This window comes from Aulonocara sp. 'chitande type north' Nkhata Bay, linkage group LG9, assembly GCF_057382095.1.
Source record: "Aulonocara sp. 'chitande type north' Nkhata Bay isolate Kocher_YH1m ecotype deep benthic linkage group LG9, A_spYH_male_GT1.1, whole genome shotgun sequence".
Taxonomy (NCBI): Eukaryota; Metazoa; Chordata; class Actinopteri; order Cichliformes; family Cichlidae; genus Aulonocara; species Aulonocara sp. 'chitande type north' Nkhata Bay.
Window position 1 is genome coordinate 10,217,858 of NC_141352.1, and position 25,089 is coordinate 10,242,946.

The following is a 25,089-nucleotide window of genomic DNA, read 5'->3' on the forward strand; positions in this document are numbered from 1 at the left end:
CAAAGATTTGGCAGTTTGTTTTGTGACCGGAAGGTTGCCGGTTCGAGCCCCGGCTCGGACAGTCTCGGTCGTTGTGTCCTTGGGCAAGACACTTCAACTACCGCCTACTGGTGATGGCCAGAGGGGCCGATGGGGCGATATGGCAGCCTCGCTTCTGTCAGTCTACCCCAGGGCAGCTGTGGCTACAACTGTAGCTGCCTCCACCAGTGTGTGAATGTGAGAGTGAATGAATAGTGGAATTGTAAAGCGCTTTGAGGGCCCCGAAAAGTGCTATATAAATGCAATCCATTATTATTATTATCCCAAAAATACGTTGGCAGTATGTCAGGGCAGCATGAGTACGAGAAACTTTTTTCTTATTTATTTATTTTTTTCCTTTTATTCCCCAAAAAACAAAAAACAAAAACAACTACCAGAACCACAACAAAGGAAAAACAAAAAAAAACAAAAACAAAAATAACATAATAAGCAGTCTGAGACATGTAAACAGAAAACTAATACAGTATGGTAAATAATTTGGTCTACCACGCATTTACACATTTGTCCTGACAAACCCAACCCGCCATTGGAGTGGGCCTGCCCCTCTCACTATGGTTGTCTTCAGATCATCAGATAAGTAATCCATTACAGGGCGCCACATATCCAAAAAAATATCATCATTGCCACTTAATTTTGCACTCAGTCTTTCCATTGGTAAAGCTCTAAAGATTTCTTTATACCACTGAGTTATTGTTGGTAGTTTTCCATTAATCCAATTGAAAATAATACATTTTCTTGCCATAAATAATCATTTACATAGTAGTTTATATTTATCATATTCTTTAAACTAAAAAAAAACCCCACTACAATGACAGTTTTTGTGTTTTCATGAATGTCTTATATGCAACTATATTTCAAGTGTTTTTCAGTTCTTTGTTTCAAATCTATATGCCAACAAATCATTTATACTAAATGGCTTTTTTTAATGAGTGATAGCTTGGACGTTATGTTCCTCACAGAATCCTGGCAAAGGGTGAAGAAATTGGACCTGTCTCAGTATGCGTACTTGTGTTCTCGTGTACTCGTGATTAGGGATGGGTACCGGTATCCGGTGCGATGATGGCACAGGTTCTGACGTGAACGGTAGTAACCAGACCGATAAGCTGCGCACATTTCGGTGCTTTATTTCGGTGTTTTTTTTCCTGAGATGTCACACACTTTGGATTCCAGCCAATCATTTTACCTTTGCGAGCGTAGTAGGCGGGCCCAGGTACGTACGTTCAGTTAGAGCAGAGCTACAGATTAAAAATGCCCAAGGTGAAGCGGTCAAAGTCTGGCTGTACTTCACAGAAAAAGATGCAAACTCAGCAGCCTGCAACAAGTGCTTTAAGCTGATACTGTGATACTGTCAAAGGAGGTAACACCTCGAATCTGATGAAACACCTGATGACGTATAGCATTTTGTTACAAGCTGAGAAATGCGCCGTATTTGATAGCTTGCTGCGAGACCTCACACCGAGCGCATCTACTGCAGGTATGGTGCCTGTTATCGGACCCGGAGTTTGCAACATCCCCCAAAAACACGAAGAGGAGAGTCCTGGCCCCTAGCCCTGCCAGTGTAGCAGAAATGATGAGGATGATGATGCAGCAGCAGCAGCCGTTCTTCTCTGTGTGAGTAGCTTAATGTTGTTCGTGTGTAATTTACGTTGAGTAGGCTAACCACGTTATTACATTAATGCATGTAAGGTGAACTAGCAAACATCATCATAGCTACATGCGGCTGTCTTCTTGTTTGATGGCAGATACTCCCTTCACCCTGGCCAAAAAGGCTAAAATGACCAAAGAAAAAGAGGAAAACAGCTAAACATGAGAAGTTTTTGGCCAAGAGTGATGCCATAAATCCCCTGTAGCTGCAGAAAAGGCTAACATTGTTATCTTTTTATAAAAAAAAACAGCTGAACATGAGAGGTTTTTGGACCAATTTTGTGTTCTCCATTCTTTAAGCACCGGTTCGAGCACCGTTTAAGCACCGTTTCAAAACTACCGGTTTGGTACTGGTATCGGATAAAACCTAAACGATACCCATCCCTACTCATGACACGTCATCAGTACTGTTCCAATTCAAAGTACGCTGTCGCTACCCGATCCATACCATGCATGCGCAAATCTTACGTCATTTCTTCTCTTTGCCAACATTGCGACAGTTAATTATTTGAGTGACACGGTTAGCGTCCAGTTAGCTCCTAGCCTCCTTTTCGACTGCCCGGGACATTTAAACAACAGATAATCCGTATACAAACAAATTCATGCTTTTCTCCTTAACAGAGAGCGTCCCCCAATTAAACAACAACGCTTTAAAATAAGAAGAATGGCGCCTAATGACAGACTTAATAATACAGCTCTAGTAATATGTCACATGAAGATTCATCACCCAGATTAAGTGTTTACTGACAATTGACAGTGATAGCGGAAATCCTCATCACTATTCCAACAATCCTCTCCACACAGACAAGTATAAACACACTCGACTATCATTAAATCAAATTTAACACGCCCAGTTCAGTTAAAAAAAGGGTTCATTCGCTCGGTCAGCAGGTGGCAGTATCCTCGTACACTGGGGAGTAAACTGCCATTAAAAGAAACAGAAGAAGAAGAAAACATCTGCACATCCGCGGTATGAATCGTGTAGACCCGATTTGTACGGTCTGACTTTGCACATACATGTGCAGTAAGGATCGGGGAGTCCTGATCTGTGGCTATCTTTTTATTTTTCATTTTTCTCTACGTTAAATATAAATGTTTCATTATAACATTTTAAGAGATACTTAATATTGTTAACATCTTAACAGATACTCTGACCCGTAACTATCGTAAATGAGCAGAAATAGTGGCCTTTCGCACATGTGTGGTACCGATCGGGTTTCCAGTACGGATCAGGTAGTGACAGTGACATGCGCATCAAGCAGAGAACGCAAAAAATTCCCAGATGTGTTCTCGCTCCGCCCATTTTATCGAGCATGCATTGGTGGTGACTTGTGTGAACTTGGTACAGCTAAATATCCCAGAATGCATTTTGTCCAAAATTTAAACACGGCAACGGCGGAGGAGCGTGGCTAAATTTTTTTAAATATTACTCTTTCTGGGTCACAAAATAAACTTTTAAGTTATTTTCAGGATAGAATGTAGTTGTGTAAACTTCAAATATCTGCTTGATTTATCAAGATATCCCATACATACAAAAGTGCTTCGACGTTTCCGGAGATGCCTGTTACCCACCAGCTTGATAGCAGACTGCGAGGTCAAGGATCACTAGAGCCCAGCGAGAACAGACTCCCACACATCGTTTTCAACCCCCCCTCGGCCTTTTTCCTACTCAGGTTAAACATGATATACAAGTCTCTTAGATAACTTCCAAATCTTAATGTTTGGTCTACTTCAAAGTTTTATTTGAGTAAATCGGTTTGGCTGAGATTAAAGTTAAGCTTCATAACATATTAATCACAGTTAAATTAAGAGGGGACGGCAGTCAAAACTCCGAACCTGTGACATCATCCGTTTGGCATCGGTTGGACAAAGAGCGATTCAGAAGACCCCTGTGAAAAGACCATCGAGGGAACAGTTCATCCTGCCTGGGATATGGTTACCGGGGACACGCCTTGGAGTCAGGCCCGGGGAGGGTGCCCGAGGGCGAGCGTATGCTGGCCGGGCCTTAGTCCATGGGGACACACCCCGAAAAAGGGACAGGGGCCCATCTTCCTGCAGGCCCACCACCCGCAGGAGGCACGGTAGGGGTCGGGTGCAATGCGAGTCAGGCGGTGGCCAGGAGCGGAGGCCCTGGCAGACCGATCCCCAGCTACCAAGACTGACACTTATCAGTTGGCTTTAAAAGATATTTCTATAACTTTATAATACAAGTATTACAACTAAACACTACTGTTTTCTGAGGGGGAATTATGTAAATGTGACAGGAATAACATTTCAGAGCAATAAAATCCATTAAAATTAAAACACAAAAACTTGATGTACACATCTATATTTGCATCTTATTAAATTTAAGATTCAGGATTATTTACTGCAGGTCCAGAAATCAGAGCTACCTTGTGAGATCCAAGTGTGACATCAGCTGACACTCTTTACAGGAGATTCCATCTGAACTCTGTGGAGCCTGATCTCAAGGTTTTTAAGTCTGACCCTGAAACCAGGGGTTCGTTCTTCGTACCTCGCTTACTACAATCCAAGATCAAATCATCGCGCCAACTTTGAGCTCGCTATTCCGGTTCTCCGAACACACCTGTTGTTGACGATTAGTATAGCTGGATGAAGTAATGTGAGATCACTGGGTGGCTTAACAGGGGCTAGGCATCGATAGTAGAAACATTGATCGGCAACCCTTTGATTGGTCGGCGAAAATGTTGAAGGAGCGCGCTCGGTATTTTTCGGCAGCAGAGCAAGAACTCTTGATTGAGGGATTTCAGGAGTTTCAGAGTTTAATTAAAACGCAAGGGAACACTGCAAAGGCTGCAAAAGCAAGGAGAGAGGGCTGGCAGAAAGTTGCTGACAAATTAAACTCGTAAGTAATTTAATAATATTAATAATAATAATAATAATAATAATAATAATAATAATGGATTGGATTTATATAGCACTTTTCAAGGCACCCAAAGCGCTTTACAATGCCACTATTCATTCACTCTCACATTCACACACTGGTGGAGGCAGCTACAGTTGTAGCCACAGCTGCCCTGGGGCAGACTGACAGAAGCCAGGCTGCCATATCGCACCATCGGCCCCTCTGGCCAACACCAGTAGGCGGTAGGGTAGATTTATTATATTATATTACATTATATCCTCTTTCACATTAGAGCCACAACAGGACCCACTAGAACATGGGAACAAGTAAAAGTGAAATATAAGAATATTCTACAGAATGGTAATATTTATCACTTATATTGCTTTTCGTCTCTTGGAAAGAGACCCTGAAATAATCTGTTTGTTTGTTTATAACCACAACCAAGAAAAGGGCAGAGCAAAAAAAGACAGGTGGTGGTCCTGCACCCCCTCGTCAACAAGTTGGTTAAGTGAATAATACCCTCACAGGAAAATCGATATCTCTCTATGAGCACACTGTCGCGCTGAGCTAAAGGATCCTGTCTATCCCGCAATATACGCTGAATTCTGAGGACTCTCCTTATCAATCTTGCACCTTCCGCAATGGGTGGCTCGCGTATACGGACAGGACATGGCTGCGACAGGCTTCCCAAATCCACCTTCGCTTTTATAGCCGTGGTCTCTCATCTTGATTACACGAAGTAATTTACAATTACTACTCTGAAATATGAATTACATCTGTAATAATCACATACATGAAATAGAATGATTAATAGTACATTTCCCTTTTTTAGGAAATGACCTGTATGTATCTGTATGAAATCAATAAAAGGATCAAGTACTGCATTGTCTTTAGTTACATTGATGTTATTTATTTATGGTAAAACAGTGGTAAAATATCGCTGTTGCTTTCGTATACATGAAGCGGACATACCTGCGTGGCCGCGATCTAATCCTGTTTACATAAAGTAAGCCTGCTCCCGAGCAGGTTTACGCTTACGGCTCTGTTACTATGACAGCAAGTCCCGGATGAGCTTCGGAGAACCGAACGATCCAAGATCACGCGAAATGGTCAACAATCAAATCCAGCTAACTTACTTAGCGAGGTACGAAGAACGGGCCCCAGAAGAGGATCTTTCTGTCTCTGCAGAGTCATTGTGATTCAGTAATAGGAATGATTTAATGATCACGCTTACTCTGTTTGCACAGAGCAGATAATGTATAATGAGAATGGGATCGTTTGTGTTCGGAGTATGAACTGAGATTCTTGAAGCTCTTGTCACACTGGTCACAGCTGAAGTTCCCTTCAACATGTGTACGTTCATGAAGGTTACGACTGCTCGATTGTGAGAACCTTTTGTTACAGTGTCTACACTTGTATGGTTTCTCTCCTGTGTGGACTCGTTTATGTCTTTTAAGCTGGTAAGCACTGGTTACAGGCGTGCTTTTAAACCCCACCGTGGAACAGTTCATGTTGTTTAAAATCAGATTGAGTGGGGAAGCCTCTTCCACATTCTTTACAGTAGATCATTTTGTCTTGTGTGTGTCTAAGCTGATGCTTTTTTAGGCTTCGTTGCTGGTTGAAAGTTTTTCCACAAAGGTCACAACGAAACGCTTTCCCACCACCACACTGACAATAGGGTTGAAAACTGGATCCATCTGTGTCACTCTGCTTCTAAACAAAGACACAAAGACAGTGTGAGTCAGTCCTTCAACATTTTAATCCTGAACGCCACCTGAAATAAAGAGCATCTCTGACAACATCCAATTATATTTTACTGTTTACATTATAACAGCTTAATGGGCTACAATAAATGTCTGTGATGCAGAGGAACAGCAAGAAGCACTGCTACCCTGGCTGCAAACAGACTCTCACCATACTTATACATACATAGGACATTTAAATAAAACTTGGAGACTATTAAAAGTCAGCTGATTCTGAGGGGGTCAGGTGGGATACACTGATTGGTTTTAGTTAGATGACCCTTCTGTTGTTAAGTTAGTGAATACAAGTAAAATTGACTGGTTCATATAGAGCACTTTTCCACTCTGAGCACTCAAAGCACCTTATACAACATACCTTACTCACACATTCACAGAAATTATTAGGAAAGGAAATTTCAGGAGATTTTTAAATATATTTCTTTTTTTGAAACTTGGAAGTGAGAGTTAAGTGAGCTGGGACTGAGACCACAAATAAAACCAGATGTCCATGTGCAAAATGGAGGAAATATACTGTGAAATACCACAAATCTCAGAAATAAAATTTAAAAAGTACCATAAGTAACTGTGTTAAGATCTGTTCTTTATTTGGAAATGAATATATTTATTTTACAGGGTTCCTCTACACTATATATATCCATGCTAAATGGAATAATTATAATAGTCAAAATCAAACTGAATCAGAATTTAAAGGAGTTGTAAAATCATACCCAGTCTGTGAAGGTTCTCAGGCGTACATTATCGTAGTCTAAGGAGCTTGTAAAGAAAAGCATCTGGAGTTTTTAAAGTTTCTCAAAGATGTTTCACCTCCCATCCGAGAAGATCAATTAGTGCCATTTACAAGATCCATATTCCATTCGATCCAGTTACTGCAGAGTGACTGGAATTAAGGTGACTTTCCACCAGTTGCTCTTAGGACTAATTTAAATAATGCTTCAAAACAATTGCAACTGTAAATCCTCAAATATGGATACAAAGTAACAGTAATAATTGCTGTTAGTTAGATGACTCATCATGTTCTTTACTGACATTTTCCAAATTCCAGTAGATGCCATTGAGTCCAGTAGAATTACTAACATGCTAACACAATTTAATGAGCCAAACAGTGACACTGAAATTAGAAGATATAAATATAAATACATACCTCACAGTAACTGCACTTGTAGAGTTTCTTTCTGGTGTGGATCTGTTGGTGTATTTTCAGGTAACGTGGAGATTTAAAAGTCTTATCACACAGGTCACATTTATAAGGTCTCTCCTCAGTGTGGCTAAGCATGTGGCTTTGTAACTGTGCATCTGTTGTAAACGGTTTCCAACACTGATCACAGCAGTAAACATCCTGTCCAGTGTGAATGCGGATGTGTCTATTTAGGTCCCCATTGCGACTGAAAGTTTTTCCACAAATGTCACATCTGTACTTATTAATTCCAGAGTGGGTAACTAGATGATTCTGTAAGTGGCTACTGTGAGTAAAAGCTTTGCCACACTGATCGCAGCTGTGTGCTTTAACTCCACTGTGGATGAGTTGGTGTGCTTTTAAGTGTCGAGCCTGGGTAAAAGATTTCCCACACAAGTCACACGTGTACGCTTTAACTCCACTGTGGATGAGTTGGTGTGTTTTTAAGCTTTGAGCCTGGGTAAAAGCATTTCCACACAAGTCACAGGTGTACGGTTTAACTACACTGTGGATGAGTTGGTGTCTTTTCAAGCTTCCAGGGTGGGTAAAAAAATCTCCACACAAGTCACAGTTGTACTGTTTAATTCCACTGTGGATGAGTTGGTGTCTCTTTAAGTGTACAGCCTGGTTGAAAAACTTTCGACACAACTCACAGCTGTAAGCTTTAACTCCACTGTGGGTCAGCTGGTGTCGTTTCAAGTTTCCAGCCAGGGTAAAAGATTTTCCACACAACTCACAGCTGTAAGCTTTAACTCGACTGTGGATGAGTTGGTGTGTTTTTAAGCTGTCGGCCCGAGTAAAATTCTTCCCACACTCCTCACAGCTGTATGTTTTCTCTCCCTTTCTTCTGTGAGGTTTGTCGGCCTCCTGAGAGCACTGACTTCTCGCTCCATGTTGGTCCTGCAGTGACAGAGATACAAACAGAGGCAGTGAGTGAAATGCAGTCGTGGAACAAACTGAAACTCCATTAGTGGAATCAAAGATGTCAACAAACACGTCGTAGGTGTGTTACCACCACCTTCTGCTGATATTATCACATTACAATGATGTGCTACAATGAGAGTTGTAACGTCCACAGTGATATTCTTGCTCACCTTTTGGGTTGAAGTCATTGTTTCCTCTGTAGTGGCTGAGCTGAGTCTAAATGGCTCGTCTCCTCCTGATGATCAGCTGGAACAAAAATATATTTATATGTATTTCATCCTTGACCAAAAGAAGCTGAGATGGAAAGCTCAAATCCACTCAAACTAAATATCTTCAGTCAGTGTGTCAGCCTTCAGTTAACAACAGTGGTGAGAAACTGCAGTAATAAACCTCCACTGACTGAGTAACTGCAGTTTGGTGCTTCATTTGAACCTCATAGATTTTATTAAACAAAATGGATAAAAAAAATACTCTACAAAACAGAAGGTGAGCTGATAGTAAGAGGGTCATCATCTCAAACTACATCAAGATTCTCAGACCATGTCATGGTTCACTTGATCCCTGCAAACAGGCACAAACTGAAACTGTCTTAAGCTTTTGTAAAGACACTGAAGCAGTGGACTGATGAGGCTGTGGAGAATCTGCAGGTGTGTCTGGACTGCACCGACTGGCAGGTTTTCAGGATTGTTATTAACAATTTGGATTATTATAGAGATGCTGTGACGTCCTGTAACATCAGCATCTGTGAGGACAGCTGCACAGCATCACACACCAGGGTGAGTTAGAATACTGACGAGCTCTGGTTCACAGCAGAGCTAAAGGGGGTCCCTTAACGCAATTGGCACTCTATTCTCAACGAGAAGCCTGGGTTCGGGAGAGCCCGAGTGTCCTGAAGGGACGTTCCCTGCTGGATACACGATGGACGGGTGGCAGAAGTGGCATGTTGTGTGCCTAGCGGGACTGTCTATCGAGGATATTGGAGACATCTACCTATTTGGAACCATGATAACAGGATTCTTGCTGATCGGAGCTGGCATGGCCCTGGCTTATCGGAAATTGAAGAAAGTGGTGACTGCTGTTCAAACCGGCACAAGGCTAGCCGCTATGATCGAAAGTGTGGGAAGAGCTGTGAGTGCTGGGACTGTTCTTACTGAACAAAATATGGGAAAGATCTTGGAGGAGCTCACAGCTCTTAAACGGGAGATACACCTGGAGACCAGTGATGGACATTAAGAACAACTGTAAAATTGATGCAGTCTGTTCGTCCGAAAACAACATAACCATGATTTCTCATGCGGCTACCCCCCACCCTGAAGGCGCCAGCTGGACACTTGAAGGCTGAGGCGAACAACAACAATTCTTCCCTCAGATATGATAACGAGAACGAGCTGACTCTCTTGCCTGATTCTTCATTGCCACCTCAGTAGGCTGCGGACTGTTGATCTTTGCCTAATAGGCGGAAGGCCACTTTCTCAGGCTGAACACAGGACACGCATCCCGAAACGCACACACACATGTACACTGATACGCCCTCACCACCACCCTCCCTTACTCGAATCCAACGCCTCCCCATGCATACCTCCCATGTGGACAGCGGCTCAACCGGAGTCGGGATCGCAAGATTGCAGATGCAGCTGTGCACACGGCATACTCCCCCATGTTGCTTGTCTGTGTTTTATGGTGTTATGGTATGATAATATCGGTGCTTACTTTATCTGCTATGGAGTTCTTGTTTTCTTCTCATGCTGACTCCCTTTTGGAAACCAGCAATTTCAGTTGCAGGCAACTGCAACCGACAAATAAAGGCATTCATTCATTCCTTGTTCAGGTTTAGTGAGGCTAAACTCCAAAAACTGTTTTCAGCTAATGACTCTGATTCTGTCTGGAAAACACTCAGACAGTGAACCAAGCACAAACCTAAAGACCCCACTCTACCAACATTTCACACCTAGTCATCAGCCTGAACAGCTCCTGCTGTGGATTCTACCAACAATGACTTGTTACTCCCCCACCCAAGACATTCAACACCTTCAGCAACCCCTGTGATTATAAAACACGGCCTGGACATGATCACCACTTCATTAAGTTGCTTGAAGACGTTTCACCTCTCGTCTGAGAAGCTTCTTCAGTTCTAGGTTCAAATGGTGGAGAGTCCCAGATTTTATGGTGTGTTCACACCGAATGCAGTAGACACGACCAAAACGCGCCAGACGCCCCTAGCTTGACGCATGCAAATTCGCACCTCGACGCGTGTCCAACGTGAATTATTGAAGTGGAAATGTGGGAGGAAGTTGTGCCAGACGGTATGTTTGCAAGATGGCAGCTGTCGAGCTAGCGTTTGAAGAGAGAGTCTCCCTTTTCTATTTACTGTGGAGAACAGAGCAGCGGCGTAAAGGACGTCCTCACCGTACCTGGGTCCATCAGGTCCTCCAGAGGCGTGAGCAGTTTGGTGAGTTTCACCATTTGCTCCAGGTGCTGCCCCTGGACGACGGGGCAGCTCCTGGAACTAACCTCTCTTTATTCTCTTAAATAATTGGTCATCACTATGTTGGTCATCACTATGTTGCTATACATTAGTATTAGTATTTTCATTAGTATAATATGAAATAAATTCTACATGTGTCAAGTTCTGTGCCAATATCTGCTGTGTAGTAGAACTGAGACATTAGTCATTACAAAAATTTATTTCAAATAGTATTAAAATTCTCAAACAGAAAAACATTAAACATAAATATAAACAACATAACTATTTACAGAGAGACTGGAATAAAAAGGACCCAGCTTAAAGTGGAAGACCCTCAGGGAGAAGGAGGAGAAAAATAAGAACATTGTCTCTGCCCTGGAGAGCTGCTGCCTCATCAGAAAACTACTGATTGCTCGGGTCACTTCAAATATAAATGAGGCTGTAGGCACCATGGTGGGGGGGCGGCATCACGGGCATCGGCAAAAGAAAAAAAAAAAATGCTCATACTCATGCTCCCCAGCCAGCGCATATTGGGAATGGCATACGCACCGATCGGTTTTCTATCGCCCATTTGCTGGGAGTAAGGGCGCCCTTCGTTTGCGAGGTGCGCCTGCTGCTTGCGGCACAGAGAGGAGAGGGCGGGGCGGCGGCTGGAGCAGCATCTAATAACCAACTCGCAAAATAAAACAAAATAAAAACAAACCAACAAACACGAAAACACCAGACACCATGATACAGACTTATAATTTGCACCCATGTTTTTCCTCGGTGCTCCTGCTCGCTGCTGAAGTCAAAGTAAACTTTATTGTCATCTCCGCTACTTACAGTCCAGAGAGACGAGACGACGAGGCTCCAGTTACAACAGTGCAAGTAAACAAACAAAAAATATAAGAAGAGTAAGAAAATAAATATACACATTAGGACTCGGGGTAAAGGATCAATAACAATTTAAAATTTTTAATTTACAGTTTGATGATTTAAAGTCTCACACACAACCCATCGAAAGGGGAGGGGGTCCTGCTGCTTCCAGATAGAGCACATTTCATTCATAATGATGTAAATCCAAGCCTATTATGGATTCATGATTTGAATCCTGGGTTGTGTGAAATCTCAGAAATGCACCCTAGACTAAGTGAATCTGTGAACTAAGGTGTAGGTCTGTTAGGTTATGTTGTGGTGATCCTCGGGTTGAGGGATGGGTGTTCATACTGGAGTGCAAAATTAAAACCAATGTAAGATGGACAAGAAAAGTTCAAAGCCATCAGGTGCTCAGTTTAGAAAAAAGAGAAAAGAGGAGGAGAAACGAGCAAAAGATGCAGGTAAGCAGACGTGTGATTGGATAATGGCAGCTCATCCTGAAACAATCAGAGTCAGAATACTTTATTAATCCCTAAGGAAATAATGTGGGTTACAGTTGCTCCAAGAAGAAATGGTAAAAATATCAACAGCAACAGACTAAACTGCAAACAGTACATTATGTTACAGATTTTAGTATTAATTAGTCAGTGTCAGTTGTTGATTTGTCCTGTTCTCATTGTATGACGAATTATGATGGCTGTTTGGTAGCAGTTTGCATACAATGTATACTCTCTCTCTCTTCATATGTGTGTGTACAACAGTTTTATGTTAATGTACAATCCTTAATATGTTTTGTGCGTGGGGGGGGGGGGGGGGGGGGGGAGTGTTCGCCCAGGGCGCCAAACAGGCTACGACCGCCACTGTTCAGGAGCTAAACTCAACATGAACTGAACTCACAGTAAAGTTAGCTCGGTGCTTACCTTTAGATGAGCCCACAAACCGAGAGAAACTCCGCGATGAAGCTGCAACTCTTTCCAAACACAGGAAACAGATCAGGGAGCAGAGACCCACGTGGTTCACGCTGATCTCAGCTACGATCCAGGAGACAAGGGTGGGCAGATCGATGCAGATATCGATCAGGACGTTGGTAGTGGTTTATGATCGATACTTTAGTTTGTTTCTCTCCTCTAAGTTCACTACTTTACTCCAGTTTCATGAAAAAGCAGCTCTCTCTGCTCGACTCCTCTCCTGCACACATTTGCTCCGCCCCACTCTTCCGACTCTGCTGTGGTTTGTTACTGTGCGGTCACGTGACTCAGCTGCGCAGCGTAACCACGTGGTGTTTTGTTTTCCTTTGCCTCGATGAAAGCAATTCTCCTTCCCAGGATGACGTTAAGGACTCAGGAAAAGAGAAGAGCGGTGCTGAGAATTGGAACAGCCTGACGCTCGTCTCTCTTTAACAATGTTACACCAGGGTGGGATTCTTATGGAGGACTGCAAGAATCACACACATAGAAATAAAGAATTCTCATTTAAATAATGATTTGTGCAATAAAATATGAATTTCTAAATTATTTCACAAAGAAAAGCTTGAAATTAGAACCAGCATTGAGCCCTGTTACATTAATACACCGTGTTAGAGCAGTGGCTACCTACAGCCTTTAAACTCATGATTAAAATGCTGACAATAAACTCATCAGTCCAGATTTCACCAACTTATTTTCAGTTATATATTGTGTTAAAAGAACTGAGATAGGGTCATTAAAATAAAAGCTGTCAGTTCTCTCATTCCTCATTGTACTTCCCTCATTTATTTTAAATACAAGATTTCTGACATCTCTTAATGTCGCTCAGATTTCTGAATATAAAGAGTGAATGCATTTACAGCAGGAACTTCACATCTAGCCATCAAAAGTTTGGTAAAGTTGCATGAGTACTGTAAAGTTTTCTGGGGTCCTGTTAAAAATAGCACAAGCGTCACACCACATCTATAAACTATATATTCCAGTTATCCACTTATCAGTCATTTCTGAATCACAACAAGGACACAAAGCTCACTGCTTATCACAGACGTTACATCCTCTGTAAAGCAATTTCAGAGAGAAAGAGCAACAACGACTCATTAAGATCAGCCAGAAATCTGCCCCTCTCTGGCAGCTGTGGCAACTCACAATAAGAAAGCTTGCATTCTTTGAACAATGCTGGGTCATGTATGATTTGTCCGAGACCATGTGTCATGAAAATGTCATGAAATTAAGATATTACATTTTGGATTTTCTGCACCTTCACTCTCAGTGAAGTGTTTTAAACTTTGATGAAATATGGCAACTTTGTGTTGTGCTGCAAGATAAACCCGCTGTCCTCATGAGCGCAACTTTTTAAAAACACTCTCTGTTCAAAGGTAATTTTAGTTTTTATACTTATAGGGTCCAACTAACAGGAGAAAAAAAAATGCAAACAACAAACCAGTTTATAATTGGTTAATGATGTATACTTTATTTATCCCCGTAGGGAAATTACTCGTAGGAAGGAGTGGCTGCCCACTGCTTCACTGTAGCCAAGCAGGGGGCAGCCAATCCAGTGCCCAAGCAGTGTGTAGGGACAGTACCTCAGGGTAGCCGTTCAGTGGATTCGACCCCCTGACCTTCCAGTCACTCATCCAAGTGATTTCTTCAGTCTCAGCTGACTGCAGGTTCTTTTACTACCGCGCTGGGTAGGAAACAGGAATTCTGTTGTACATGTACTGTTGGGTCGCAAATTTTAGAGCCAATATGATAACCTTGGATCCACAGCATTGGTGGATAACCTCCACCAAGTACACCAGAGCCTATACATCGGTAAGTTGGCTGCCTTCTAGCACATTGATCTGGCCTCTGTGGCAGGTATATAAACATCTAATGTTCTTAACACTTTAATGTTAGCATTTGATGGCCACTAAAGCATGTCATGTTTTATAACATTTTCTTCTTAATCATTGGATCTGTATTTTATAGGTCACCTTCAATATCCCAAACATCTGATGTGCAAGTATATAATACTCTTTTGTATAACAATGTTGCATATTTAATTGTTCAGTTTCATTTGCATGCCATTACATTTGCAGTTGATATGGTATTGTGTTGTGTTTGTGTTTATGCTGAAGGTTCAGTGTGGTACAGAATCTCAAATGGCATCCACATCAGGAGAACAAACTACAAGTTAGTCTTAAGTTATAAAATTACATGATTTCCCCCTAGGGATCAATGAAGTATTATGATTCTGATTCTAAAATTTAAAAAATATAAAATGATATACATGAAAATAATTCTAAAGTAATAAGCTCAGTGAAACCGTTTTTTTCTTTTTGGGTTTTTTTTTTTTTGGTAAATTATTGAGGCTCTCTATCTAATCCATAACTTGAGCAATTTCAGCCACGGTGAAGTACTTCAGACCCAACCCAGCCAAATGTAGAGCCAGAATTACTACTGCATAAAATGCATTTTAATCTTCTGTTTATACTCTTATTTCACAGTATGTGTAGTGGCAATTCCTTTACTTTTGAAAGATCAAACGTCCCACAACTTAAAGTCCACAAGCCACTGCTGCATTGAGGTAATATTTCGTACGCAGGCAAAAGAAGTCCATTGTCCAAACATTTTAGTTGAGAGTTTTGGTTTATTTATCCATCTTGGCAAGCAATAACAAGATCCTTCCTGCTGCTTCTCCTGCTCTGGTAAAAAAAAAAAAAAAAAAAAAAAAAAAAAAACCATAGGCCCACCCCAATGCATGCTGGTCCTAAACCAGTCTCTTTATTTATAGAAAAAATGGCCCTACAGCTCTTACTAACTAATTTAACAAAATAACAACAAACAAACAAATCATTTAAAACAAAATATTAACCGACAAATAAACCCCAAAATATAAGTAAACTAACAACAAACTTTAACTAATTTCAAAAATAAGAACAAAAACAAAAATAAAGAACAAATAGCTCCAACACTCCGGCCCCTAATTGTGCATACAATCACAATTACTTTAAAGTCCCAAAAGGAGGAGCTATTCCCTTAAACAAATCCTTAATTTTCATTGAGGATTTTCTTCACGATGAGGCTTCCAGTAGCAAAATAAGTTTTGTCACTGGCCTTTCCAAAACACTGGTCCTTGTTTGTAGTCTCACAGAACGCACCAAGCCTTTTGCATCCTGGGCCCTATTTCAGGAAGCCGGTTTAGAAAACTCAGAGTGAAAAACGATACTCAGGGTTGAGTAACCCCGAACTGTCCAACTCGGAATATTCGGTTTCAGAAAGGCTGATAACAATTAGTTCAATCAACGCGGAGTTGCTTTAACCCCAAGTGAAGCGCGCGCACGAGGATACATAAAGCCCTGATTAGTGGAGCACAGATTAAGCGAGTCACCATGGAGACGGAGGGAAAGAAGGCGCGGTCAATGTATTTTACAGCGCTTGAGGCCGAAATTCTGATGGCAGCATATGCCGATAACATGCAAATTCCGCGGAAAAAAAGTAACACAGCCTCAGCTGCAAAAGAAAGAGAGCATGCATGGCAAAACATAGCCGACAGAGTCAATGCGTGAGTGTTAATTTAAACACTGATCTAGGGATTTCCACCCATTTAACACGTTATTTTATTATATGTTATTTTATTTTTTATTTCATACATTTTATTTTGTGATGTGATGTGAGCGCAGGTGCAACCCAACAGGCCCCAAACGTTCCTGGCAGCAAGTAAAAATGAAATATAAAAATATAGTCCAAACAGGTAAGGTGTAATTGTATTATGAGCCATAGTGCTTGGTCTGTTTGTCCGATGTAAATCAATTGCAGTTAGAGGCTACATTAATTTTCTTTCTGTAAGCACTTATTGAAATTATCTGAGCACATTACAAGTACATATTTGCTTACTCTGTATGCTCAAATGTGACCCGTTATAGCCAACAGAAAAAAAAAGCGGAGGCCTGAAAAACAGGTGGAGGTCCTCCACCACCACCACTCACAGAGGCTGAGCAGTTGGCTTCCACATTTGTGATAATGTTGGCAGCATCACATATGATCTTCACAGTGCAGAGAACACAAATTAGCATCCATTACTATAATGAAATAATTTGTTAGTTTGAAATGCTACAGGGAACTATGTACCTGCACATTAATGCTGTGGAAAGACTTCCTGTTCACATAGTCTCCTTCATTTACTGAAGGAGCAATGATTGGAATGTGAGTGCCATCTGTACAGCCAATCACGCCTGGGAACCGTGAGAATAAATGTAAAATTTAAGTAGTAGTTCAAGTATCACCACATCATGAATTAAGTTTCGTTCATCCTGATACCTGCAATTTTGTGGCATCCCTCTTTGATAAATCTTGTGGGTCTATGACCGGGGAACACCACAGACGAGTACAGGAGACGTTTCAGTGCAACTGTAACATTCCTGACTGCCCGACAGACGGTAGCCTTGGAAACGTGCTCAGCGTCACCAATATTATACAGAAAGCTCCCGTTTGCAAAAAACCGAAGTGCAATACAAATAATATGTACAGAACTGAGAGGATGTCCGCGATGTGTCACATGAGCAATATTAGGCCTGAGGATGTTATTCAAATAAATTATAGATTGTGCTGAAAAACGGTAACGTTCACACAGGAAATCATCAGGAAATGATAAAATGTCCAAACGCGCTCTAATCACTCTCTCCCGGCGGAGAGAATTTGGGCTTCAACATCTACTGGCTCTTCAAGGAAGGGGCACGCCATGTCTGACACTTCCTACAGTCAGGTTTCTGACAAAGAGGCGGAGAAGGTCAGGGTTAGTTGAAGTAAACCTGCTAGGGGGCAGGTTAGCTTCACGGAGTGTGTCGTCATAGTAACTCACTCAGAATTAATCTAAACTCGCTTTGTGAAACCGAAAACCCAGAGTTTTCGTTAACTCAGGGTATACTTACTCAGAGTTTGCACTAAACCGGCTTCCTGAAATAGGGCCCTGGTTTACATATAAGACTTTCGCCATCATCCATGATCCTCTTGGAGCTGTAGCGTCTGCAATTAAAACAACATCTCCAGGTATAAGACATCTTTTAGTCCTCATCCATTTTTGTCTTTCTTGCATCAAAAGGTAGGTACTCAGAAAGCCATCTCTTCCAGAACAACTCTACCATGTACTGTACCTGTTTCCACCTTTTCCTGACATGCAAATCACTTGGATGAAACAGTCCTGGTGGAAAAACTGGTTTATTTTTCAGCAACAACAAGTGATTGGGTGTCAGTGCTTCAAGATCATTTGAGTCATCTGAAACTTTAGTAATGGGTCTGTCGTTCATTATAGCTTCAACCTCACAGAAAACTGTTTGGAGTCCTTCATCATCCAGAACTTGCTCCTTAAGAACTGAGGCTAAAATATTCTTTACTGAATGAATGAGACGCTCCCACACACCACCTTGGTGAGAAGCTGCTGGGATGTTGAAGTTCCATTTCATGCCATCCTGAACAAAAGCCTTTTGAATTTTGGCATGGTCCAGCTCAGTCAAACTTTCTTTCAACTCTCGATTCGCCCCAACAAAATTTGTAGCATTATCAGATCTGATGGTCGAAACTGGGCCTCGTCTATGAACCTCCTCACAGCATTTATACAAGAGTCTGTATCAAGTGTACATGCAATCTCCAGATGTACTGCACGACTGGTGAAACAAGTAAAAAGAACTCCATACCTTTTAAGGAGACTTCGTCCTCTTTTAACACTTATAGGTCCAAAATAGTCCACTCCAACATTTGTGAATGGGGCTATGTCTGGCAGGACTCTCTCTTCAGGCAGATCCGCCATCTTTTGTTCAACAAACTTTCCTCTGTTGCGTCTACACGTGACACAACGAGAGATGATTTTCCTGGCAGCAGAATTTGCATTTAGTATCCAGTAATTTTGTCTTAGTTTTGACAGCATGTGTGCTCTTCCTGCATGTCCCAACCTTTGATGGATATGGCGTAAAATCAGTGTTGACACATGCATATCTTTTGTCAAAATTACAGGATGCTTTAATTCCATAGGCATGGCTGCTTTATTCAATCGGCCACCCACTCTGAGGATTCCTGCATCCAACACTGGATCAAGTTTGTAGAGACAATTTCCCTTAGAAACTCCTTTGAGGCCATTGCGGATTAAAGCCATTTCAGTCGTAAATTTCTGTTGTTGTGCATATTGAAGAATAGCTTGTTCTGCCTTTATCAAGTCTTCTGGAGTCAGATTTCCTTTCTTCAAAGTGGTCTTAAATCTTTCCATTCTTATCTCCACTTCTTTCTGACCTTCCGGATCATTCTTATTCAAACCTGCAGCAAGCAACTCTTTCCTCTTCTGTGCCAACAACACCAAGACCTCTTTCATCTCAGATGCCTTGATGAAATAAGGACTTGGATGGCTTTGAACTTTTTACATTTTAATGAACAGAAAACAGAAGTGATGGTTTTTGGTGGCGCTTCTGAGGCCACTATTATAGACCTTGGTTCACTGGCACAGTATGTTAAACCAGTCATCACTAATCTGGGAGTTAAAATAGAGGCAAATCTTAAACTTGAAAGCCAGGTCAGAGCTGTTGTAAGATCTAGCTTTTTTCATTTGAGGGAATTAGCCAAAATAAAGCCTATCTTATCGAAACAGCATTTTCAGACAGTAATCCATCCCTTTGTTACTTCTAGGCTGGATTATTGTAACGCACTTTATTTTGGGGTTAGTGATGCGTCCATTAGGCGCCTGCAGGTTGTGCAAAATGCTGCAGCACGTCTTTTAACTGGAACAAAAAAGTTTGAGCACATTACCCCTATTTTAATTTCACTCCACTGGCTACCTGTACATTTTAGGATTGTTTTTAAAATTCTCTTATTTGCTTTTAAATCTCTTAATGGCCTGGCCCCCCCCTACCTCTCGGAGCTACTACAACCATATACACCTGCCCGTTCCCTTAGGTCCGCCAATCAGCAACTCCTTAAGGTACCGAAAACTAAGTATAAATTTAAAGGTGATCGTGCTTTTGCTGTAGCTGCTCCAAAGTTGTGGAATGATCTGCCCTTGCATGTTAGGCAGGCCTCTTCTCTCTCTGAATTTAAAAGTCTTCTTAAAACATATTTATTCGCTGAAGCCTTTGGCATTGATTAGAGGGGTTGACTCAATTTGTTTTAACATGTTTCAATTTATTGTATCTATTTATTTTATCGTATCTCATTTTAATTTTCTTTACGTATGCTATTAACATGTACAGCACTTTGTGAAACTCTGGTTTTATGTTAAAGTGCTTTAGAAATAAAGTTGGTATGGTATGGTATCTTTAAAAGCCAGGCTACAGAGATTTTAAGTTTTGCCCAAGACGAGAAGTAGAGGAAAAAATAGCTGGTAGGATTTTGTAATTCCCTCACAATGGCATTCATTGTCAGGTCCCTTTTGACCTCTGGGTCATCTGCAGAAATTACACCGTACTCCACATCCAGTTTAGGCCATTCCTTTTCTGACTTATAGAGAAATTCTGGCCCTTTTATCCATCTCCTACATTTGAGGAAATCCCCAGCTCTCATACCTCTGGATGCGTCATCTGCAGGATTCTCCTTGGAAGAAACGTATCTCCACTGATTCACATCTGTTGCTTCCCGAATAACAGCAATTCTGTTTGCAACAAAAGTATTGAATCTTCTGGTTTCATTGGAGATGTATTTCAGTACTGTTGTACTATCAGTCCAAAAAACTGATTTTTCCAACCTGACCTGCAGCTCCTTTTGCAGAAGCCTGTCCCCCCGAACTGCAAGAACTGCAGCCGTCAATTCCAACCTGGGAATTGTAGTTTGCTTGAGAGGAGCAACTCTAGCCTTTCCCAGGATAAAAGCAACATGCGTGACGTTATTCTTTTCCAACTTTAAATATGACACCGTTCCATACCCATCTTGACTTGCATCAGAAAAATGATGAAGTTGTGCCCTATCTGGTCTTCCAAAGCAATTTGGTTTAATGCAACATTCCACTTTGAACTTTGAAATCAGCTGGAGATCCTCCAGCCAATCACGCCACCGCTGGGAAAGAGTGGGGAATAACTTCATCCCACTTCAAATTTTGTCAGCAAAGCTCTTGTAGCAACAGTTTAGCTGGCATACTGAAGGGAGACAAGATTCCCAAAGGATCATACAGTGAGCTGACCACAGACAAAATGCCCCTTCTGGTTGTTGGACGGTCCTGCAGGGAGGTTCTGAACTGGAACTTGTCTGTTGCTATGCACCACTGTAAACCCAGTGCTCTCTCAACTAGAAGTTGATCTGTGTCCAAATCCAGAGCCTTAATTTCCTTTGCTCTTCTTTCCTCTGGGATTGACATGAGCACTGTGTGACTGTTGCTGATCCATTTTGAAAGCTTAAATCCTCCTTTAGCGCAGATATCTGTCAGTCTATTCACCATGTGCTCTGCCTCCTCTTCTGAAGCAACAGATTTCAAACAATCATCCACATAAAAGTTTCTTTCGACTGTATCAACCACTTCAGCTGGAAACTGTTGTGCATTATCATCTGCAGTTCTCTGTAGAGCATAATTTGCACAGCTTGGCGAAGATACAGCTCCAAACAAATGCACTTTCATCCTGCATTCCTGTGCAGACCTTGAAGTGTCACCATGTTGCCACCACAGGAAACGGAGAAAGTTGACATGTTTTTCTGAGACGTGCACTTGGTGAAACATGGAATCAATGTCCGCCATTAATGCAACAGGCTCTTGTCTAAATCTGATCAGAACCCCAACCAGCGAGTTTGTGAGATCAGGTCCCTGTAGAAGCTGACTGTTCAATGATGCTCCTTTATAAGTTGTTCCACAGTCAAATACAACTCTTAATTTGCCCTTTGTGGGATGATACACTCCATGATGAGGGATGTACCACACCTTTCCATCATCTTTGTGCAACTCATCTACAGGCACAAACTCGGCATATCCTTGTTCAAGCATGTTGTTTACACATTCAGTGTATTCATCCTTATAATGAGTATCCTTTTCAAATCTCCGTCTGAGACTCTGGAGACGCTGCTCCGCGACACAGAGGTTATTTGGCAAACTGGAACCTTCTCTCCTGAAAGGCAAATCAATGTGATAATGATTTCCAATAAGCTTTATTGAACTACTAACAATATCCATGAAACACAGATCCTCTCTAGACATTTCAGTCTGCTCCTCTGATGATCTTTCATTAAAATCATGATTGTACTGTTTAATCAACATTTCTTCAAGACGCTCAACAGAAATCCTATTGGCTGTTACAGCAGTGCAGTTGGTTTTATTTCCACTGCTACTTCCAGTGCGCAGGGGACCATTTATGACCCAGCCAACTTTTGTTTTTACAGCATAAGGTCCACCCCCCACACTGTTTATCACCTTCCATGGCTCCAAAACACTGGAAGCATCAGTGCCTATCAGTAGCTCCACATCTGCATTAACGTTGTGAAGTTTAACAGGTTTAAGATGAGGCCACTGATCGATGTCGCTTTGCTGGGGAATATTAACTGTAGAAACTGGCATAGTCTTTTGAGTCAAAACATCTGGCAATGGCATGAAATCATTTGCTTCCAAACCAGACAGAACTTGTGTACTAACAATCTTATCTTGACTCATTGTTCTCAAAAAGATATTGGTCTTTTTACCTTTTATATTCAGTCTTTTTGCCAGAGTTTCTGTACAGAATGTACCTGAACTTCCAGGATCCAAAAACGCATAGGTTTGCACAATTTTATTGCTCTTTTGGCTCTTAACTTGAACTGGAACTATAGAAAAAATTGCACCAACTTCATGACCAGCCCCAATATACCCACATGTCTGAGTAGTTGCAGTTGAAAAGTTGACATTAGAGTTTGTCCTCTGTTGAGTTTGTTCCGAAGACGCACCTGGATCCTTTCGCTCTATATGAAGAACCCCTGGGTGCCTTTGGTGACACACGTCGCAATCCAAACGACTCCTACAGTCTTTGCTTGTGTGACCAACTTTTAAACAACCAAAACAAATTCCCCTTTCCTTGATAAAAGTCAACTTATCCTGATGCGTTTTAGCTTTAAACTGCTTACAATTCTCTAGTAAATGATTGCTGTGTGAACAAAACAAACAACTATGCAGAACGGCGGAAGTTGTTCTGCTTCCAGTTGATTGAGCTTTGATTCCTGGCACTGTACTGACATTAGTGGCAAAACTACTTCCCTTTTTTCTTTGCTTGGTAGAACTTGAAGCTTTAAAGCTGCTTCCACATTGTGAGTCTTGTATGTTGCCAAACACTGGATCTGATGCTACTTTTACCTGTTTTATTATAAAGGCAACCAGATCAGTGAACACTGCTCTGTAACCATTTTGTTCCTGCAGTTCATAGGCAACAACTCTCCATCTTTCCCTCAATTTGTATGGAAGTTTCATAACAACCATTCTCATATTTGAGGGCAAATCCAACTCCTTCATATAAACAACTTGCTGCATTAGATTCGAACATCCTTGAAGAAAAAGAGAGAATGACTGTAGACCTTTCACATCCTCACTTTTAATAGGTACCCAACTCACAATCCTCTCCATATATGCAGAGGCAATTTTATTTTCGTTCCCAAAATGTTCTTCAAGAAGATCTTTGGCTGTGGAATAGCCCTGCTCAGGAGGTAAGTGCTGACAACTATGCCCCAAATCTCTAGGCTGCCCCCTAGTGAACTGCTCTAAAAAATGCAAACAGTCGCTCCAGTTATCAGTTTTAGCTTCCACTCCATTTTCAAAGGCATTCATAAATGATCTGTACTGTAAAGGGTCTCCATCAAACACAGGGATGTTTCTGGCGGGGAGGACAGAAGATAAGTTTTGTTTTACAAGCAAAGTAGTGATGTCATTTTGTTTTTGCATAATATTTACAATCTCCTTCGTGCAGTTCCCAGTCAAAGTAGGAGACTGAGGCTGTGTTTGCTGCGTCACTTGAGCTGAATCATCAACCTGATGTTGGGTTTGACTTTGTCTAGGTACGATTACTTGTGATTCAGATGCAGGATTTATACCAGAGTAATCTCTTGATGTTGGAACAAATGTATCGGCACAAGGAGTTAAACTAGGCGCTTCTTGTACGTGCCCTCTTTCAAAATAAGAGTTCATTCCATCAGAATGCTCAGAGCTACAAACTGAATTTATTTTTAAGACACGAAGCTTTGCATTAGTGGCTGCCAGCTCTGTTTCCAAGGATAATGTCTCCTTTTCTTTTCTCAGTTTCTCCTTTTCTTTTCTCAGTTTTTCCTCTTGCGCTTCGATAGAATGTTTTTTCTTTAATGCAGCCAGTCGCTCCATGAGCGCTGCCTTGTCAGCCGCAGCTTTAATGCGTGCGGAAGATGTTGATGAAATTCGACTTTGCTGTGACAAGGTTTTTGAAGGTGGTTTTACACTTGAGATATTAGAGACACTGTCTTCAGGTTTTATTTCATCCAAACTTTCAACAGCTTTATCATTGCGAACAGTATTGCTTTGTTCAGTGTACGGCTCGCCCGCCTCCTGCAACCAAACCTTTATTTTGTCCATAAAAACAGAGAATGCTGTCACCTTCGACTGAAAATGTGCATTTTGCCTTTTCACTTCATCTTCTGGCAGTGGCAAACTTAAAAAGGATTCTTGCAAAGCGTTTGCATCTTGATAGCATTTAATAAACTTCCCAAATTCAGAAGACACTTCCTTAACGTTTTCATGTGAGGTCATTAAAGCGGAAGTTTTCCCCATGTACTTAGATGCTTGCTTACACATTGAACTGCGCTTTTCTTGGCATGTCTTTATATACAAATCCAAACCTTTTGGCGTAAATTTAACGCTTCTTTTCTCTGCTTGCATCTCAGTGTCATCCTCTCGTTTACTCTTAATATCCGACATTTTTATTGTCCTCTTGGATTATTTCAAACTTTATAAAGATGCACAGCACACTGAGAGTCCATAGCCTAAAGTACAAACATGACATCCATTTACCTGCCTTTTGCAGCGGACAAACATTTCCACAGAGGGCGTTGGCATGTTTCAATTAGCGATCCAATTATGCACCAATTTAGTACGTCAAAACTAAGTTCATCAGTCTTTGTAGTGAAATTATGTCTTTAAACTCCAATAGTTTCACCGTTTTCCTTTACGGCTTAAACAATATTATCACTCACCAGCTTTGATGAACGAGTGACATGTTGATCCAGGCCTCAACATCAAATCCGTCTGGATTACTCACCAGACGATCCAATAACTTTTATTCGAGTTCGACGGTGATCCTTGAAATCCTTATATCCATTAATGAAGGATTATTCCTTTGTCCACGGGAAGGTTTTTTACTTTATGTAGTGGCAATTCCTTTACTTTTGAATGATCAAACGTCCCACAACTTAAAGTCCACAAGCCACTGCTGCATTGAGGTAATATTTCGTACGCAGGCAAAAGAAGT

At 41.4% G+C, this 25,089-nt stretch overlaps 1 protein-coding gene across 2 annotated transcripts; it reads right to left on the reverse strand.

Annotated features, from left to right (window-relative positions):
- Positions 1-210: 210 nt before the first annotated feature.
- Positions 211-12,930, reverse strand: LOC147321624 (uncharacterized). 2 transcript variants are annotated; one of them, XM_086305714.1, is made up of 4 exons: positions 12,653-12,930; positions 8,581-8,656; positions 7,454-8,386; positions 211-6,259 (listed from the first exon to the last, which is right to left on the reverse strand). In XM_086305714.1, exons 2-4 carry the CDS (start codon positions 8,596-8,598, stop codon positions 6,035-6,037), a joined length of 1,176 nt encoding a protein of 391 aa, XP_086161840.1. In that variant the 5' UTR covers positions 8,599-8,656; positions 12,653-12,930; the 3' UTR covers positions 211-6,034. The 2 variants fall into 2 exon arrangements, with proteins under 2 accessions (XP_086161840.1, XP_086161839.1); XM_086305713.1 differs by having other exon boundaries at positions 212-6,262.
- Positions 12,931-25,089: the final 12,159 nt, after the last annotated feature.

Excerpts from the sequence above, each read along its gene's own strand:
- LOC147321624 (XM_086305713.1), bottom strand. Across the intron at positions 6,263-7,453 it reads ACAAGTGCAGTTACTGTGAG|AAGCAGAGTGACACAGATGG; the intron begins GTATGTATTTAT and ends GTCTTTGTTTAG.